This window comes from Sebastes umbrosus, chromosome 10 (genome assembly GCF_015220745.1).
Source record: "Sebastes umbrosus isolate fSebUmb1 chromosome 10, fSebUmb1.pri, whole genome shotgun sequence".
In the NCBI taxonomy this organism is placed as follows: Eukaryota; Metazoa; Chordata; class Actinopteri; order Perciformes; family Sebastidae; genus Sebastes; species Sebastes umbrosus.
In genome coordinates this window covers 1,291,435-1,313,238 of record NC_051278.1, presented here as the reverse complement: position 1 = coordinate 1,313,238, position 21,804 = coordinate 1,291,435, and the positions used below count along the sequence as shown (strand labels likewise).

At 40.0% G+C, this 21,804-nt stretch overlaps 1 protein-coding gene across 1 annotated transcript; it reads left to right on the top strand.

The window, feature by feature from the left end:
• The first annotated feature begins 10,571 nt into the window (after positions 1-10,571).
• On the top strand, positions 10,572-20,481 carry LOC119495122 (scavenger receptor cysteine-rich type 1 protein M130-like). The gene is made up of 6 exons (XM_037781346.1): positions 10,572-10,891; positions 11,909-12,223; positions 12,317-12,619; positions 18,418-18,747; positions 19,958-20,040; positions 20,164-20,481. The coding sequence occupies exons 2-6, from the start codon at positions 12,106-12,108 to the stop codon at positions 20,266-20,268; spliced, it is 939 nt and encodes a 312-aa protein (XP_037637274.1). The 5' UTR covers positions 10,572-10,891; positions 11,909-12,105; the 3' UTR covers positions 20,269-20,481.
• Positions 20,482-21,804: the final 1,323 nt, after the last annotated feature.

The following is a 21,804-nucleotide window of genomic DNA, read 5'->3' as shown; positions in this document are numbered from 1 at the left end:
AAGGTTTTTGCCTTGTGTCCCCCCTTGTGTTTAAAAGGGCGTTTTCATTTTCTTTTTTCATAAATAACTGTTTTTCCCTTAAACCTCTGTGCGCAGTAGGTGGGATTGACCAACAACACTGTTCCCACTGAAATTAAATGTAAATTTTCTTTACTTTTTAGTTAATGGCTTTTACTTGTAATTTATATTAGTTAACACAAACACTCTCCATCCATCTGATACTGGCCCGGCCCGTCTGTCAAATTTTAAAACTCATTGTGGCCCCTGAGCCAAAAAGTTTGCCCACCCCTGATTGAAAGCATGATTGCTGAAACGCAGAGCAGACAGACAGTCTACCTGGACGTCATGGATCACCTGCTGCTGCTGTGGAGCTCAGGTAGGACTCTGCTTTAAACATTATGTGTTATTATTCACACCTTTATATTGATCTTTAAATCAGAGAACCACCTGATCACACACACCAACATCAAGTTTTTATTCACAGCTTCAGACCCACTGAAACACTAAAATATCCTCCTGCACCATGTCGTATCTCAGCATCATTTTACAGCTAAGAGTTTTAGGGACGCTCCAACAGGAATCGACAGCTTTGAAGAGACTTTTGGACTGTTGGACAGACTAAACAAGACATTTAAAGACGTCACCTTAGACTCTGACAGACTGTGCTGCACATGTTTCACTGTTTCCTGATGTTTCCCTTCCTCACTGATTGATTCCATGAATAACAGAACGGACATATTTATCAACTATTAATATAACGGTTAGTTGCAGCAGTAGTTCAGTCTGCTCTGAACGACTCTCTGCTGTGGTCAACACATTTACATGGAAACGATAAGATCTCTCTGACAGCATTAATCTGACAGCAGCATCTCAGCCTGCCCTGGTTGTCACGGTAACAGAAACCACAGTGCTATGATTAGTAATCTGTCAGCAGCTTCTTATCAACACATCAGTTCCTCAGACACGCAGGTCAGAGGAGGATAAATATCATGTGTAAAACTAAAGAAGAGTAAATGATGAGTGAAGCTGCAGCTCTTCCAGTGAGGACAGCACACACAGAGCAGAGAGACGGTCTACCTGGACATCATGGATCACCTGTTGGTGCTGCTGCTGCTGCTGCTGCTGCTGTGGAGCTCAGGTAGGACTCTGCTTTAAACGTCATGTGTTATTATTCACACCTTTATATTGATCTTTAAATCAGAGAACCACCTGATCACACACACACCCTCATATTATACTATACTAGCAGTACAACCTCATACTATACTAGTAGTACAACCTCATACTATACTAGCAGTACAACCTCATACTATACTAGTAGTACAACCTCATACTATACTAGCAGTACAACCTCATACTATAATAGCAGTACAACCTCATACTATACTAGCAGTACGTATTAGTAAGATGTGATTTCCAATAATAAATATATTCATACATTTGCATAAAGCAGTATATTTGTCCACTCCCATGTTGGTAAGAGTATTAAATACTTAACAAATCTCCCTTTAAGGTTCATTTTGAACGGATAAAAAATGTGTGATTAATGTGTGATTAATCATGATTAAATATTTGAATTGCTTGACAGCCCTAATTTAAAGGAAAAAAGGATTTGTGTGGCCCTACGCAGCTGCATATTCAGCGTATCGGGCGGGCCGACGCTGATCATCACCACACACATCACATCACATCACATCACCTACACACTCAAAGGAAGAAAAGGCAAAAAGGGAACATGGATGCTATAAAATCGTACACATTAAAGTTATAATTAGGGCTGTCAATCGATTAAAATAGTTAATCTGTATTAATCACAAATTAATCACACATTTTATATCCGTTCAAAGTGAACCTTAAAGGGAGATTTGTTAAGTATTTAATACTCTTATCAACATGGGAGTGGACAAATTGTGCTAATTTATTTATGCTGTATATATATATATTTATTATTGTAAATCAATTAACAACACAAAACAATGACAGATATTGTCCAGAATATTGTCCTAATTTTCATAATGAAGTAGAAATGTATAAAGAAAAGAAAACAGAAATAAATAAGTTTGGGGAAATAAATAAGGAAGAAAATGCAAAGGGAAAATAAATATATACAATTTAATAATTTATAAATTTCAATAACTGCGCTGTAAGAGTTCTATATGAATAAAATTCATTATTACTGTTATTATAGGGGTGGCCTTATCAAAGTATTTCGGGGGCCGGATCTGGCCCTGAAGCCAGTAGTCTGGGTTAAACTGTCAAAGAGAGAACGGGAACGCGCTGCGTGCATTTTACTGACATTAAGCGTCATGATTTCTGGATTTCCTGTTAACTGATCGCTGATATTTTGATGCTTCCAAGTTGCCTGAAGTTTGTTTAAATCAACAGGTTTTTATCAACTGATAAGAGATCACCTCAGCTGAACGAGTACATGTCACTGGAGAAGATGATCTGGCCTGATGTTTTTTACAGAGGTGTAGAACCGCTGGAAAGGGTGGACCCCACAACTGGGCAAAAAAATTGCGGACCCCACAAGGGAGGAAAACAAGTGTGTGTGTGTATGTGTGTGTGTGTGTGTGTGTGTGTGTGTGTGTGTGTGTGTGTGTGTGTGTGTGTGCGTGTGAATGTGTGTGTGTGTGTGTGTGTGTGTGTGTGTGTGTGTGTGTGTGTGTGTGTGTGTGTGTGTGTGTGTGTGTGCGTGCGTGCGTGCGTGCGTGCGTGTTGAATGCAATAAGAAAAGTGCTGATGTAGAATATTAAAGGCAGAGTTCAACATTTGGCGTCAGGACATGGTTAGCTTAGCTTAGCATAAAGAGTGGAAACAGGGGGAAACACCTAGCATGGCTCTGTCCTAAAAAACATTCATGGTTATTTAGTTTTAATCACACATTTTTATATCTGTTCTAAATTAACCTTAAAGGGAGATTTGTCCAGTATTTAATACTCTTACCAACATGGGAGTGGACAAATATGCTGCTTTATGCAAAAGTATGTATATATTTATTATTGTAAATTAATTAACAACACAAAACAATGACATATATATTCCAGGATATTGTCCTAATTTTCATAATGAAGTAGAAATGTATAAAGAAAAGAAAACAGAAATAAATACGTTTCGGGAAATAAATAGGGAAGAAAATGTAAAGGGAAAATAAATAAATACAATTTAATAATTTATAAATGAATTTATTCATTTAAAATAAATTAAATTAAAAATTAATTTTTTTAAATAAATAAATACATTTAAATGTTAATAAAATGAATACATAAATACTAGGGCGATTAAAATAGTTAAGTAAAGAAGAAAAAAAAGAAATGAATGGTATTAAAACATTTTTGCTTTAACACATTAACTTGACAGCCCTGGTTATAATCTTTAATATGTTTACCAAATCAAACCAAGTGTTTGATTCTACCTTTAGTCAGTTGTTATTGCTGTAGTCAGTGTAGCCGTATGTGTACTCAGTAATGATCTCTCTGGGCGGTGGGCTTCATGGTTAGTGACTGAGTCCGCCATAGATTCAGACTCATGACACATTGAGAGGAAACGATGCAGCACGTTATCAGTGATGCTGTTTGTAAGCTGCTCTGATTGATATCAGCCTCACTGTCTCCTGTTCACTCTCCTACAGCCGGATCTGAGCTGCATAGACTTACTGCTAATGCTAACACAACAATTCCTGCTGCTGCTGCTTCACATTAAAACACCTCAACCGGACAAACACAGTGGGACGTTTATTGTGAAGCAGCCACAGGAAACCCAACGTATTCATCACTGAGGACCAAAACAGGAGAGACCATAGACATATATACATAGATATGTATATATATCTATATAGACATATATAGATATATATACATAGACATTTATACATAGACATATACTGTGTATATAGAGACATGTATACATCGACATGTATATATAGACATATATATATACTGTATATACATATATAGACATATATACATAGACATGTATACATAGACATATATACATTGACATGTATATATAGACATATAGACATATATACTGTATATACATATATATATAGAGACATATATACATAGACATACGTACATAGACGGGGTCCTAAAAATCAGGGAAAGGGCTCTAAATTCCCCAGCATTCACTACAACAGTGCAACATTTATGGTGCAGAATGCTCGCTCAATTAACAATAAAGCACTACTCATCCATGATATCATCACTGACAGGAAAATCGACTTTCTCTGCCTAACTGAGACTTGGCAAATTCAGCAGGATTTCATGGCACTTAATCAAGCCACTCCCCCTGGATATGTCTACATACAGAAGCCTCGCTCCATTGGTCGTGGCAGCGGGCTGGCTGTTATACATCGAGCTGACAGCTTCAAAAGACTTCTCAAAACCCACCTCTTCACCAAGGCCTATGGCCCCTAGCTACTGTTATGTTCCATTTGTTGTGTTTATTTCTGTCTATGTTGAAGTGTCCTTGGGTTTCTTGAAAGGCGCTATATAAATCCAAGTTATTATTATTATTATTATTAAATTAACTAAATTTTATGATGATCGAGGGGGCCGAAAACTGGAGCTCTGGCCCTTTCCCCCGCGGAGTTATGATATTACAAAGTTTTCCCAAATTGTCTGCGCTCTCAGCGACAGAAATCCAATTCCAAGTCGCTACGATTGGCCGAGGTATTGCCATTGGACAAGGTCCACTCGGCATACCTGAGGCTCTGCAATAAGGTATGTGAAGTGGACTTGATTTGTCCACTTCACATACCTTACTGCAGGGCCTCGGGTATGCTGAGTGGACAGAGGCCATATCTACAAAGCACCTTGAGCAAGGAGGCTGAAAGCTACAGGGCTAGTTCCTGGAGGCCAAGGCACCAACATAGTCAAGTCCAGCTCCCCAAACATAAAGATGTTAACAATATAGCCTTTGTCCAATTGGCTTACCGACTTGTTGAAATCGGTTGCAGGCCAGTCTTGCCTGGTCCAATATGGTGCCCACGTTGACGTATCGCTGCAACGGCCTGAAGCGTCCAATGCAGCGTCTATGTATATATTTCTATGGGAGATTTCATGACTCGCTGGGCGAACCGACCCTCTATGCCCGCAACCTACTCTACCTCTGTTTGGCTATACCCTTTGTGACGGCCCCTCTGTGTCTGGATCTTGTACTGTGTTTGCTTTCTCTCATCAGGCTGCAGACCTGATGAGGCTAATCAGCAGCATGAGACACACCTGGGCCAGGTGTGCTCCCTGCTTAAAGCCAGAGCCTGCAGCAGTCTGGGTCCGGCAGACCTCCTCATGCACATTTCACCTTTGTTAAATGGTTTTGGTTCTTTGTCTTTGTTTTACAGCACAACATCCATGCAGCACAATTTCACACATCCACTCCCTACACTACTGACTCTACAGACTCCTCCCAGACATTCTTTTGACTTTTTACAGTTTTAGGTTAATAAATCTCTTTATTTATTCAGTATACCCGTGTGTCTCCCGTTTTTGTCACAGTTCTAGAGCCGGGCTGTGACACCTTCCAGGCGTCTGCTACACACTAACATCTATAAACGATTCTTTTCTCACACACTATGAACATTTTTTGAACGTTTGTTTAATGCTAACCAAAGCAATGAACTAGAAAGGCCCGAATATTGGCAGTTTTATGAAAATTGATGGTGAATCAAAGTGGCTTTAATAATGAAATAGCATACGAAACGTTGGTCTGTTTCATTGCTGCTTTGGTGCTCGGCCCTCGGGTATCTTCAGACCGAGTACCTTTGGACTACGGGAACAAAAACGTGAGCTGCCGGGTCTAGCATGCTCTCTTTCTCCTTCTAAACACATAGACATGTAAACTGAGAGAGATTTACTCAGTGATGCAGCCTACATACAATTCTCTCCAATATTAGCTAATAGTTAGTTTAGATCAGTAAATGTCTCAGTTCATGACGTTTTCTTTTTTCTAAAAGGTTTGCATACAGAGCCGGTCCTGACCTGAGATGTAAACCACCACCATGCCACACAATCACACCTGACACCCCAGTGCTCCCATTAAAGTGTAACTTCACCCACTGCATCATTTTAAAACAGAATAATAATATAGATATAAATTTGGTAAACTAATGTGGGTCTGCAAAAAGAAAGAATCATGCAGAAATAAATATATAAATACACAAATAAATACATACAATTTAATAATGAATAAATAAATTAATAAATGTATTTAAAATAAAAATAATAAAGCAGACAGACGGTCTACCTGGACGTCATGGATCACCTGCTGCTGCTCTGGAGCTCAGGTAGGACTCTGCTTTAAACATCATGTGTTATTATTCACACCTTTATATTGATCTTTAAATCAGAGAACAAACTGATCACACACACCAACATCAAGTTTTTATTCACAGCTTCAGACCCACTGAAACATTAAAATATCCTCCTGCACCATGTCGTATCTCAGCATCATTTCACAGTTTTAGTGACGCTCCAACAGGAATCGACAGCTCTGAAGAGACTTTTGGACTGTTGGACGGACAAAACAAGACATTTAAAGACGTCACCTTAGACTCTGACAGACTGTGCTGCACATGTTTCACTGTTTCCTGATGTTTCCCTTCCTCACTGATTGATTCCATGAATAACAGAACGGACAGATTCATCAACTATTGGTATAAAGGTTAGTTGCAGCTGTAGTTCAGTCTGCTCTGAACGACTCTCTGCTGAGGTCGACTCATTTAACCTGGAAATGATAAGATCTCTCTGACAGCATTAATCTGACAGCAGCATCTCAGCCTGCCCTGGTTGTCACGGTAACAGAAACCACAGTCCTAGAATCAGTAATCTGTCAGCAGCTTCTTATCAACACATCAGTTCCTCAGACACGCAGCTCAGAGGAGGATAAATATCATGTATAAAACTAAAGAAGAGTAAATGATGAGTGAAGCTGCAGCTCTTCCAATGAGGACAGCACACACAGAGCAGAGAGACGGTCTACCTGGACATCATGGATCACCTGTTGGTGCTGCTGCTGCTGCTGCTGTGGAGCTCAGGTAGGACTCTGCTTTACACATCATGTGTTATTATTCACACCTTTATATTGATCATTAAATCAGAGAACCACCTGATCACACACACACCCTCATATTATACTATACTAGCAGTACAACCTCATACTATACTAGTAGTACAACCTCATACTATACTAGCAGTACAACCTCATACTATACTAGCAGTACAACCTCATACTATAATAGCAGTACAACCTCATACTATACTAGCAGTACGTATTAGTAAGATGTGATTTCCAATAATAAATATATTCATACATTTGCATAAAGCAGCATATTTGTCCACTCCCATGTTGGTAAGAGTATTAAATACTTGACAAATCTCCCTTTAAGGTTCATTTTGAACGGATAAAAAATGTGTGATTAATTTGTGATTAATCATGATTAAATATTTTAATTGCTTGACAGCCCTAATTTAAAGGAAAAAAAGGATTTGTGTGGCCCTACGCAGCTGCATATTCAGCGTATCTGGCGGGCCGACGCTGATCACCCCCACACACACACATCACATCACATCACATCACCTACACACTCAAAGGAAGAAAAGGCAAAAAGGAAACATGGATGCTGTAAAACCGTACACATTAAAGTTATAATTAGGGCTGTCAATCGATTAAAATAGTTAATCTGTATTAATCACAAATTAATCACACATTTTTTATCCGTTCAAAGTGAACCTTAAAGGGAGATTTTGTATTTAATCCTCTTATCAGCATGGGAGTGGACAAATATGCTGCTTTATACAAATGTATGTATATATTTATTATTGTAAATTAATTAACAACACAAAACAATGACAGATATTGTCCAGCATATTGTACTAATTTTCAAAATGAAGTAGAAATGTATACAGAAAAGAATACAGCAATATATAAGTTTGGGGAAATAAATAAGGAAGAAAATGCAAAGGGAAAATAAATATATACAATTTAATAATGTTTAAATTAATTTATTAATTTAAAATAATAGAAAATAAATGCAAAACTAAATAGATCAATTTAAATGTCAATAAAATGAATACATAAATACTAGGACTGTCAATCAATTAAAATAGTTAATCATGATTAATCACACATTTTTCTATCCATTCAAAATGAACCTTAAAGGGAGATTTGTCAGGTATTTAATCCTCTTATCAACATGGGAGTGGACAAATATGCTGCTTTATGCAAATGTATGTATATATTTATTGTTGTAAATTAATTAACAACACAAAACAATGACAGACATTGTCCAGAATATTTTCCTAATTTTCATAATGAAGTAGAAATGTATAAAGAAAAGAAAACAGAAATAAATAAGTCAAGGGACAAGGGCCCCCTTTGAAAATGGACATGCCTTTTCCTTATGTGTTCTAGTCTCATTTGATACCTGTATCTTCACTCCAGCTTTAAAACTGAGCCGCTACAACCTAAAAATCACAAGTTGTGTTAATTCATTAAAGAAATGAATGGCACTAAAACATTTTTGCTTTAACACATTAACTTGACAGCCCTGGTTATAATCTTTAATTTTCACCAAATCAAACCAAGTGTTTGATTCTATCTTTAGTCAGTTGTTATTGCTGTAGTCAGTGGAGCCGTATGTGTACTCAGTAATGATCTCTCTGGGCGGTGGGCTTCATGGTTAGTGACTGAGTCCGCCATAGATTCAGACTCATGACACATTGAGAGGAAACGATGCAGCACGTTATCAGTGATGCTGTTTGTAAGCTGCTCTGATTGATATCAGCCTCACTGTCTCCTGTTCACTCTCCTACAGCCGTATCTGAGCTGCATTAACCTACTGCTAATGCTAACACAACAATTCCTGCTGCTGCTGCTTCACATTAAAACACCTCAACTGGACAAACACAGTGGACTTTTATTGTGAAGCAGCCACAGGAAACCCAACGTATTCATCACTGAGGACAAAAACAGGAGAGACCATAGACATATATATGTGTATATATATATACATAGATATGTATACATAGACATATACTGTGTATATAGAGACATGCATACTTAGACATGTATACATAGACATATATACATTGACATGTATACATAGACATATATACATTGACATGTATGTATAGACATATATAAATTACATAGACGGGGTCCTAAAAATCAGGGAAAGGGCTCTAAATTAACGAAATTTTACGATGATCGAGGGGACCGAAAACTGGAGCTCTGGCCCTTTCCCCCGCGGAGTTATGATATTTCAAAGTTTTCCCAAATTGTCTGCGCTCTCAGCGCAACCCTTCATCTCATCTGTCCACCAGATGACAGGCTCTTTAGGTATTGACATTGAACGGGGTTGTCCTTAATCACTCGGGTATTGCCATCGGACGATGCCCAAAATATGACCTTAATTGGTTAAAGGTCAAGAAAGGTCAACGTGTCCACTGGCAATACATTAACATTGACATTTTCAGTGTTTATATTTCCAAAACCATTGATTTTTTCCTTCCCTGGAGGCGGAGCTTCCCGTGTGCCAAGTTTGAAGTAAATCAGAGAAATTTGATAAAATGGCTCAAAACACTCTGAGAGACAGAAATCCAATTCCAAGTCGCTACGATTGGCCGAGGTATTGCCATTGGACAAGGTCCACTCGGCATACCTGAGGCTCTGCAGTAAGGTATGTGAAGTGGATTTGATTTGTCCACTTCACATACCTTACTGCAGGGCCTCGGGTATGCCGAGTGGACAGAGGCTATATCTACAAAGTGCCTTGGGCAAGGAGGCTGAAAGCTACAGGGCTAGTTCCTGGAGGCCAAGGCACCAATATAGTCAAAGTCCAGCTCCACAAACATAACGATGTTAACAATATAGCCTTTGTCCAATTGGCTTACCGACTTGTTGAAATCGGTTGAGGAATGTAGACGTTATAGTGCTTTTTATCCAGAAAAACGGCAGCTCCCCCGTTCCCTAGTACAGGGTTACAGGCCAGTCTTGCCTGTCCAATATGGCGCCCACGTTGACGTATCGCTGCAACGGCCTGAAGCGTCCAATGCAGCGTCTATGTATATATTTCTATGGGAGATTTCATGACTCGCTGGGCGTGCCGACTCAGTATGCCCGCCCCTACTCTGCCTCTGTTTGGCTATACCCTTCCAGACGTTCCAGGCGTCTGCTAAACACTAACATTAGCCTAGCTATAATGCTAACCAGCGCAATGAACTAGAAAGACTGAATATTGGCAGTTTTATGAAAATTGATGGTGAATCAAAGTGAATTTAATAATGAAATAGCATACGAAAATTGTAAAAAAACGTAACGCGGTTGGTTTGTAGTGGCCAAACGGCGGTACTGCAACATCCGTGTCCGTCACGTGATGCCATTGGACCGATTTTTAGTAGTTTTAATCTACAAAAGAACCTAGATATTGCTACTGATGGATAATACACACCAAGTCAAAGTTGTGACAAGCATTATTGTGTGATTAGTTAATAGAGAAATAAAGAAATAAAGTCAAGTCTCAGTTTAATCTTTTCTTAAATTCACTTCTTTTGCTGACGACTCTCTTGTTTCTGTTCAGAGTCCGTCAGGTTGGTGGGAGGAGACAGTCGCTGTGCAGGAACACTGGAGGTGAAACATCAGGGAGACTGGAGACCAGTGAATGACTATGAGTGGAGACCAGATGACGATAACTCTGTCTGGACCCTGAAGGCAGCAGCTGCTGCCTGCAGAGAGTTAGACTGTGGCTCTGCTGTTTCTGTAGAACGGAGAGAGGAGTCCTCATGGAGATCTGTCTGGAGGATCAGGTCTGTCTGTGTTCAGTCTGGATATACTCTGAGGGAGTGTGCAACATCAGATTCCTCTAGCTCCATCCTGAATCTCACCTGCTCAGGTAAGCCCATCAGTGACATCATCTGTGACATCATCTATGACAGTAATGTACCCATAATGACACACACATGCAGCAGCTAGAATCCCAGCAGCCATGATGGAGTCTGTTGATCTGCTGCCTCCGTAAATCAGCTGCTGAATGCACCAAGATATATATCTGTAGATATGAAATAGGCTTGTCGCGGTAGTCGGTGTTACATGGTGGTCGGGCAAACACCGATTACATTACGTCCCCACCGTCCCCACCCTCGTCTTGCTTTTTATACAGAAATAAAACCCATTTACTTTATGTTGGTGTATCAGCGGCCTGTTATCAACAGATAGTAAGAGGAAGGACGCTACGATCTGAAAGTGAATTCATCTGCTCTGTAAGGAGTCAGCTCAGAGTAGCAGGAGTCAGGTTTCACACACGGGATGAGAGAGAGCTGACAGACAAGACGATGGCGGAGGATTTGGTGTCGAAGCGAAAAGCAAACGCACCTATTTGGATATATTTCAAATTTAAACCCAAATGCTATGAGGGATCCACAACGTTAATGAGGTAATCGCCGTGAGGAGGACAGAGCGGTTACAGCCGGTGTGTGCGGCGCAGCGGCGCCAGGTAGACCTCTACAGCCCCTCAGCAAAAGCTCTACTGGAGAGGCGAGACACACCGCCACCCGGCGGTAGAGATCAGAGTCAGCACGCTACACGTTGACCGTCATCTGTTCTTGTAAAATGTCCGGTGTAATCGGTAACACCGGTGTTGCCATAAGTTCATTAACCGGAGGGAACATTTCCTCACCGTCACATCACTGATATGAAACATACATGTCTGCTGCTTCAGGAGTCCCCTCGGCCAACCAGCAACCAGCCTGAAAGGACTCCTTCTTCAGCTTTACAGCTTTCTGGTGATGAACTCATGTTGGAACTGTTCTGAGTCCAGTTTGAATCACTGAATTGTTGTTTCATGACATCTTTTTATTGAGTGTCTGGTGTCTTTTATCTCTCTCTATTTCATCTTCTATCATCTCTCCAGACTCTGTCAGGCTGGTGAATGGGACTAGTCTGTGCTCAGGCAGACTGGAGGTGAAGACTAACCACTCTAACCAGTGGTGGTCCTCAGTGTGTGAAGCTGACTTTGACCAGCAGGATGTAGAGGTGGTCTGTAGGGAGCTTGGCTGTGGGGCTCCTTCAGTCCTCCAGGGGGCGCTCTATGGAGACGTGGAGACTTCAATGTGGACCAAAGAGTTCCAGTGTGGAGGAACTGAGTCTGCTCTCCTGGACTGTAGAAGCTCAGGCTCAGAGAGAAACACCTGCTCACCTGGCAAAGCTGTTGGACTCACCTGCTCAGGTAGAAGAGGAGCTGCAGCTCTGATCTGGTTCATTTCTGTTCTAATGAAACTCACTTTATTCTTTTACTGACGACTCTCTTGTTTCTGTTCAGAGCCTGTCAGGTTGGTGGGAGGAGACAGTCGCTGTGCAGGAACACTGGAGCTGAAACATCAGGGAGACTGGAGACCAGTGAGTGACTATTACTATGACTGGACCTCTGGCTGGACCCTGAAGGAAGCAGCAGCTGCCTGCAGAGACTTGGACTGTGGCTCTGCTGTTTCTGTAGAACAGAGAGAGGAGTCTTCAGTCAGATCTGTGTGGTTGATCAGGCCTGACTGTGTTCAGTCTGGATCTGCTCTGAAGGAGTGTGCAACATCAGATTCCTCTTCCTACATCCTGAATCTCATCTGCTCAGGTAAGCCCATCAGTGACATCATCTATGACATCATCTATGACAGTAATGTTTCCAGTATGTTCCTTCCTCCGTCACAGTGACAGTCGGTGGTTTCCATTGGACTGAACTGTAAAGTTATCCAGGACAATGACATCCTAAAGTGTAGAGAAGTGTATGGAGAGCTGTTTTAACATTTAATAGCTCAGCTTGACTATCAAGAATTAACATTAGAGATATCTACAACTACATTCTGACTAGTCGTAATCACATTGTGACTAGTCAGAGCTCTTATTCCAGATATCTATAACCTCATTGTGACTAGTCAGAGTTCTTATTCCAGATATCTATAACGTCATTGTGACTAGTCAGAGTTCTTATTCCAGATGTCTATAACCTCATTGTGTCTAGTCAAAACTACATTTAGAGATATCTGTAATGCAGTTCTGACTATCCTAAATAACATTTACAGATATCTCAAACCTCATTATGACCAGTCAGAATTAAATTGTAGATATCTGAAACTGGAGTTACGACTAGTCATAATTCAGTTGTAGATATCCGTGATGAGGAACCCCATACACATGAATGGTAAAAGTAGTATGAATCATACTAGTCTAAATGTAATTACAGATGTATAGAATTAGAGTTATGACTAGTCTAAATGTAATTACAGATGTATATAATTAGAGTTATGACTAGTCTAAACAGCGTTGCAGATATCTCTGATGAATCTTCTGTCCAGCTATTAAATGTTTAAACAGTTTGCCATAGAAGTGGGCTTGTTTCTGAAAGCTTCAAACTCTCCACAGACTGCTGAGCTTCACCTGACAGGACACACCTGTCTGTCTGGAGGCCTTTCCCATTTCACAGTTCCTACATCCTCCATTCCTTTCCTCGCCTCCTCTCCTCACGTCTTAGTCCCGCCCACCAGAGATGTGAGCTGAGGAGGCGAGGAAGAGACGCGAGGAGAGAGGAGTTGAGGCAACAGGCTTTTAACAAAATGAGACCTCCTCTCCTCAGAGCCGTCATTTTAAAGCCACATCAATTAAATATGACATGTGGCCTCTTTGATACGTCACAGGTGTCTCTGTTCACATTTCTATTTCATCAATTTGTGTGTTATTTAACTAAATTCTATATTCACCCACCAGCAGCTCATTTTATATGAATGTTCCCTTTAAACCAGAAGGCTGGATTTATTCTATTACATCAGGGCTGTGTATTGGAAAGAATCTGGTGATATGATGCGTATCATGATACAGGGGTTACCATTCAGTATATCACCATATATTGTCATTTTTTTTATTTAATTTTAGGAAAACTGTCATAGTATAAAGAACACAACATCATATGCATAAAATCTGAGTAAAAAAAGTTACTTTTTAATGCAATTAACATTTATCACAGTCCTTGTAACATCCAACATCATAGCACTACATTGGCTAACACTTCATTTTACAGCTCCGCAACTTCCATGGTGATTAGGTGATAATTAGCAAGTAACCTATTTGATATTTCTTTAGAATTACTGCCAAATTACCCCAATATTTACCTCAAAATCTATCTAAAACTACTTTATTATAAACATTATTTAATAATTATCTGCTAAAATATCATGTAAAGGTTAAAATAGGGCCCTGAGGCTTGAGAAGAGGCTGTGTGCTGCTAGATAATCGATGGCAGGGACCGCTCTGAACTCCTCCAGTTTGAATCACTGAATTGTTGTTAATGACATCTTTTTATTGAGTGTCTGGTGTCTTTTATCTCTCTCTATTTCATCTTCTATCATCTCTCCAGACTCTGTCAGACTGGTGAATGGGACTAGTCTGTGCTCAGGCAGACTGGAGGTGAAGACTAACCCCTCTAACCAGTGGTGGTCCTCAGTGTGTGAAGCTGACTTTGACCAGCAGGATGCAGAGGTGGTCTGTAGGCAGCTTGGCTGTGGGGCTCCTTCAGTCCTCCAGGGGGCGCTCTATGGAGACGTGGAGACTTCAATGTGGACCAAAGAGTTCCAGTGTGGAGGAACTGAGTCTGCTCTCCTGGACTGTAGAAGCTCAGGCTCAGATAGAAACACCTGCTCATCTGGCAAAGCTGTTGGACTCACCTGCTCAGGTAGAAGAGGAGCTGCAGCTCTGATCTGGTTCATTTCTGTTCTAATGAAACTCACTTTATTCTTTTACTGACGACTCTCTTGTTTCTGTTCAGAGCCTGTCAGGTTGGTGGGAGGAGACAGTCGCTGTGCAGGAACACTGGAGCTGAAACATCAGGGAGACTGGAGACCAGTGAGTGACTATTACTATGACTGGACCCTGAAGGAAGCAGCTGCTGCCTGCAGAAACTTGGACTGTGGCTCTGCTGTTTCTGTAGAACGGAGAGAGGAGTCCTCAGACAGATCTGTGTGGAGGATCTGGTCTGACTGTGTTCAGTCTGGATCTGCTCTGAAGGAGTGTGCAATATCACGTTCCTCTAACTACATCCTGAATCTCACCTGCTCAGGTAAGCCCATCAGTGACATCATCTATGACATCATCTATGACAGTAATGTTTCCAGTATGTTCCTTCCTCCGTCACAGTGACAGTCGGTGGATTCCATTGGACTGAACTGTAAAGTTATCCAGGACAATGACATCCTAAAGTGTAGAGAAGTGTATGGAGAGCTGTTTTAACATTTAATAGCTCAGCTTGACTATCAAGAATTAACATTAGAGATATCTACAACTACATTCTGACTAGTCGTAATCACATTGTGACTAGTCAGAGTTCTTATTCCAGATATCTATAACCTCATTGTGACTAGTCCAAACAACATTTAGAGATATCTGTAATTCAGTTCTGACTATCCTAAATAACAGTTACAGATATCTCAAACCTCATTATGACTAGACAGAATTAAATTGTAGATATCTATAACTGGAGTTACGACTAGTCAGAATTCAGTTGTAGATATCCGTGATGAGGAACCCCATACACATGAATGGTAAAAGTAGTTTGAATCGTACTAGTCTACATGTAATTACAGATATCTAGAATTAGAGTTATGACTAGTCTAAATGTAATTACAGATATCTAGAATTAGAGTTATGACTAGTCTAAATGTAATTACAGATGTATATAATTAGAGTTATGACTAGTCTAAACAGCGTTGCAGATATCTCTGATGAATCTTCTGTCCAGCTATTAAATGTTTAAACAGTTTGCCATAGAAGTGGGCTTGTTTCTGAAAGCTTCAAACTCTCCACAGACTGCTGAGCTTCACCTGACAGGACACACCTGTCTGTCTGGAGGCCTTTCCCATTTCACAGTTCCTACATCCTCCATTCCTTTCCTCGCCTCCTCTCCTCGCGTCTTAGTCCCGCCCACCAGAGATGTGAGCTGAGGAGGCGAGGAAGAGACGCGAGGAGAGAGGAGTTGAGGCAACAGGCTTTTAACAAAATGAGACCTCCTCTCCTCAGAGCCGTCATTTTAAAGCCTCATCAATTAAATATGACATGTGGCCTCTTTGATACGTCACAGGTGTCTCTGTTCATATTTCTATTTCATCAATTTGTGTGTTATTTAACTAAATTCTATATTCACCCAGCAGCAGCTCATTTATATGAATGTTCCCTTTAAACCAGAAGGCTGGATTTATTCTATTACATCAGGGCTGTGTATTGGAAAGAATCTGGTGATATGATGCGTATCATGATACAGAGGTTACCATTCAGTATATCATGATATATTGTAATTTTTTTTATTTAATTTTAGGAAAACTGTCATAGTATAAAGAACACAACACCATATGCATAAAATCTGAGTAAAAAATGTTACTTTTTTATGCAATTAACATTTATCACAGTCCCTGTAACATCCAACATCATAGCACTACATTGGCTAACACTTCATTTTACAGCTCCGCTAATTTCATGGTAATTAGGTGATAATTAGCAGGTAACCTATTTGATATTTCTTTAGAATTACTGCCAAATTACCCCAATATTTACCTCAAAATCTATCTAAAACTACTTTATTATAAACATTATTTAATAATTATCTGCTAAAATATCATGTAAAGGTTAAAATAGGGCCCTGAGGCTTGAGAAGAGGCTGTGTGCTGCTAGATAATCGATGGCAGGGACCGCTCTGAACTCCTCCAGTTTGAATCACTGAATTGTTGTTTCATGACATCTTTTTATTGAGTGTCTGGTGTCTTTTATCTCTCTCTATTTCATCTTCTATCATCTCTCCAGACTCTGTCAGACTGGTGAATGGGACTAGTCTGTGCTCAGGCAGACTGGAGGTGAAGACTAACCCCTCTAACCAGTGGTGGTCCTCAGTGTGTGAAGCTGACTTTGACCAGCAGGATGCAGAGGTGGTCTGTAGGCAGCTTGGCTGTGGGGCTCCTTCAGTCCTCCAGGGGGCGCTCTATGGAGACGTGGAGGCTTCAATGTGGACCAAAGAGTTCCAGTGTGGAGGAACTGAGTCTGCTCTCCTGGACTGTAGAAGCTCAGGCTCAGATAGAAACACCTGCTCATCTGGCAAAGCTGTTGGACTCACCTGCTCAGGTAGAAGAGGAGCTGCAGCTCTGATCTGGTTCATTTCTGTTCTAATGAAACTCACTTTATTCTTTTACTGACGACTCTCTTGTTTCTGTTCAGAGCCTGTCAGGTTGGTGGGAGGAGACAGTCGCTGTGCAGGAACACTGGAGCTGAAACATCAGGGAGACTGGAGACCAGTGAGTTACTTTGTCCAGAACTTAAATGATGACTATATATCTCTCTGGACCCTGAAGGAAGCAGCTGCTGCCTGCAGAGACTTGGACTGTGGCTCTGCTGTTTCTGTAGAACACAGAGAGGAGTCCTCAGTCAGATCTGTGTGGTTGATCTGGTCTGACTGTTTTCAGTCTGGATCTACTCTGAGGGAGTGTGCAACATCACATTACTCTAACTCCATCCTGAATCTCACCTGCTCAGGTAAGCCCATCAGTGACATCATCTATGACATCATCTATGACAGTAATGTTTCCAGTATGTTCCTTCCTCCGTCACAGTGACAGTCGGTGGTTTCCATTGGACTGAACTGTAAAGTTATCCAGGACAATGACATCCTAAAGTGTAGAGAAGTGTATGGAGAGCTGTTTTAACATTTAATAGCTCAGCTTGACTATCCAGAATTAACATTAGAGATATCTACAACTACATTCTGACTAATCGTAATCACATTGTGACTAGTCAGAGTTCTTATTCCAGATATCTATAACCTCCAATTGAGTCCAAATGATAGTCAGAATTAAATTGTAGATATCTGAAACTGGAGTTAGGACTAGTCTTTATTCAGTTGTGGATATCTGTAATGAGGAACCCCATACGCCGAGAAGACTTACGCAAAGTATACACGGATGTATCGTCGCTCATAGCTCCTTCGGCAAGCTTCCTCGCTCCTCCAGATGCATTTTAGGAATTGGGATGTCCTTCAAGATGGAGCGCTGAGATCGATTTCCGGAGCATCGAGGATCAAAGAGACGGGGAGACACAAGATCAGGTCCATTTAGTTGAATGGAGGGTCAACAAAAATGAAACGGAAACGGCGGTGCAGTGAACACTCTGTTGTGCTACGCTAATGCACTGCCTTTATAATACGGCGGGGTTCGTGCACGTCGCGGCTGATCGGGTAACACCTCTGACACACCCACCAAATGAGAGGAAACGCACCTCAAAGCCTGTTGTGCACCATTTCCAGGAAACACGCCGTTCAACCCGGAAACCGTAGCAAACCAGTGCACGCTGTTTTCAGACTGAACGTGCTCCGGCTCTCAGCCAATCATCTCTCTGTGTTTACAGACCTGCTGCTTCAGCCCAACATCTCTGGGTCCTCCTCCGTGGACCGGGTCTCCGAGGCCCAGCAGCAGGGGTTTCACGTGCTCAGGGGCTCCACCTTCACCATCAGCTGCTCCGTCCAGCCACAGTACCCAGGAGGCTCCTTCCAGCTCACCTTCACCTCCTCCACCTCAGCACTCAACTACACCCAGCCAGCTGTCAATCACTCCGCCCACTTCCTGTTTCCTGCTGCAGAGCCCGCCCACCAAGGAAGCTACAGATGTGTTTATCACGTCTATGTTTTTTCTCACGACTTCTTCTCTGAGAGCCGTCTGATCTCTCTCACCGTCGCAGGTAAGCTGACTGTTTACATGCAGGTTTGGAAAATGTGGAAATGATCAGCTGACAACAGAGAAGCTTTCATTCTGTAATCAAGGATTGGGCTTATTTTAATAATTAAGGACTTTGATTATTTCATAAGAAGTTTACTTAATTTTGTATTTTTTTAAAGTTATTTTTTTGGGGGCATTTTCCATTTTTATTGAGAGGACAGTGGATAGAGTCTTGGAAAGGGGGGAGAGAGAGAGAGTGGATGCGGAAAGGGCCACAGGCCTGATTCGAACCCGGGCCGCCGCGGTCAGGACCAAGCCTTGATACATGGACGCCCGCTCTACCAACTGAGCTAACCCAGGCGCCCCTTAATTTTGTATTTTAATATTTTCTTTTTCCATAAGAATTTTATTTAATTTTGTACTTAAGGAATTTTCTTATTTCATAAGATTTTGCATATTTTTGTACTTAAGGAATTTACGTAATTTTGTGGTTATGAATTTTGCTATTTTTTTTTATAATTAAGGACTTTACTTAATTTGTAATGAAGGATTTTTTTTATTTCAGAAGAATTTTACTTAATTTTGTAATTCAGGATTTTTTTTTAATTTCATTATAATTTTCCTATCTTTGTATTTAAGAAGTTTGATGAATTTTGTCGGAGCCTTCAGAGATCATAGCGATTAAAACATGAATAAAAGTTAGAGGTTTATTCTACGTGGAGATGACGTCACTTTAGGACGTCTGCTCACAACCGATTAAAGAGAGAAATATAGTACTAGTAGTACTTCATCTAAGTAATACTAGTAGTACTTCATCAAAGTGCTTTAAGGGTTATGACATGTTCAGTCATAATAAGTCCGTGCATGTTGTTGTTTGTGGAATGACACTGTGACTACTGTCATTGTGTTCCACATGTCATATAGTAACCACACTTGTACAAAGTGGATGAATGTCAACAGCAAACAGTCGACTGGAGGACGGAGCATGTTTGGTTGTAAACATATAAAAGTCTCACTAAAGTCACGTCAGTTGTATTTCTACAGATTAATCTCAGAGGACTTTCTAATCTGTCCAACAAAGAACAGTCTCCGTCCTCAGAGTCTGGATTCACATAAAGCAGATTGAAGAAGTGCTTTTAGATTTCAGGTCACTACAGTTTGTGTTTAATGGGAGCTGTTGGACTCATGATGTCATGTGATGTGATGTGATGACTGTCCATGTGTTTGATCAGATCTAAGGCCTTTCATCATCAGAGCGATCGTCCTGCCGCTGATTCTGCTGTTGGCGAACATTGGCCTTTACTTCTACTATAAGGTACTGACACACGTCTGTTGTTCAGACTGCTGACTGACATGAAGCACTCAGTCTGTGTTCATTGAAGTGAAGAGAGAGGAGTGATGCAGGAAGTCACATCTGTGTGCTGTCATGTGTCTCCAGGGCAAGAGGGGGCAGAGGCCGAGCAGACGGGAGAAGGCTGAGCCGGATTATTATAACCTGGGTGTTCCTGCAGCTGAAGAGGAAGGAGCTCAGGGAGCAGAGTAGCACCTCCAAGGAGCTCATCTCACATCCAGATGGATTTATAACACACAACCCAGCAGCAGCTCATTTTAGACGCATGTTCCCTTCAAACAAGAAGGCTGCTTCTATTCTATTACATCATATACTATCATTTGTTTCACTCTCAACATGAAAACCAACAATGTGTTAGTCTCTTGTAGCCCATTGGTTCCTCCTGAAGATGTAAATCTCTAAAAACTCCTCACAAACATAAAGTGTCATTGAAAACTAGACTTGAAAGCAGGAATACCGGAGTCCGACCCAGGCCGATCGGGAACAGTGCTTTATATTAAATTAAGATAAATGTAGAACATTGATATATATCCTCTAAAGTCTGTATTACCAGTCAAATCTGAAGACAACTGAAGAATGACATCCTGAGATCAGAGTAAAAACATGTCACCGACTGTTGGATCTGTAGATCTGGAGCACATCCAGGGTTGGTGAAGCACATCTGCTGCCACGTTGACAATCTGTTGGTGTTTGTGATTCAACAATATCTATAATGAATGAATCAAAGTCATGTAGCCAGCAAACAAAGCAGAGTATTAAAAACCAGAGGCTGTTTTCACACCAGTTTCATCTGGTTAGTGACACATGAACTTTATGAGCTCACTTTAGCGCTCCCTTGTGGTTCACATGGCTCATTTATTGTTGTGAGCAGGACCACATTTAGCTAAAAAAATAACCATAATAATACCATTGGGAGCAAAAATATAAGAGTATTAACAGCTTATAATGTGATGAAGGAATTTTAGTATTTCATTAGAATTTTGCTTAATTTTGTACATAAGGAAAATTTGTAATTGAAGATTTTACTTTTACTTTTTTCTAATGAAGGATTTTGCTTATTTCATAAGAATTTCACTTGATATTGTATTCAAGAATTTTGCAAATTTTCATAATTAAGTAATTTACTTATTTTTTAAGAATTTTACTTAATTGTTTTAATTAAGTAATTTTCTTATTACATAAGAATTTTACTTAATTTTATTTCAGTAGAATTTGGCTAATTTATGTACATAAGGAAAATTTATAATTGAAGATTTTACTTTTACTACTTTTTTCTAATGAACGATTTTGCAAATTTCATAAGAATTTCACTTAATGCTGTAATAAAGGATTTGATGATTTTTATAATTAAGTAATTTACTTATTTTTTAAGAACTTTACTTAATTTTGTAATTAAGGATTTTTTTATTCCATAAGTATTTAACTTAATTTTATTTCAGTAGAATTTGGCTAATTTATGTACATAAGGAGTTTACTTAATTTTGCACTTAAAGAATGTGCTTAATTTCTATGAATTTTACTTTTGTATGTAAGAAATATACCAAATTTTGTAATTGTGGAATTTTCTTGATGTTGTACTTAACAAATTTACACAAATTTATAATTGAAGATTTTACTTTTACTACTTTATTTTCTAATGAAGGATTTTGCTTATTTCATAAGAATTTCACTTAATGCTGTAATCAAGGATTTGCAAATTTTCATAATTAAGTAATTTACTTATTTTTT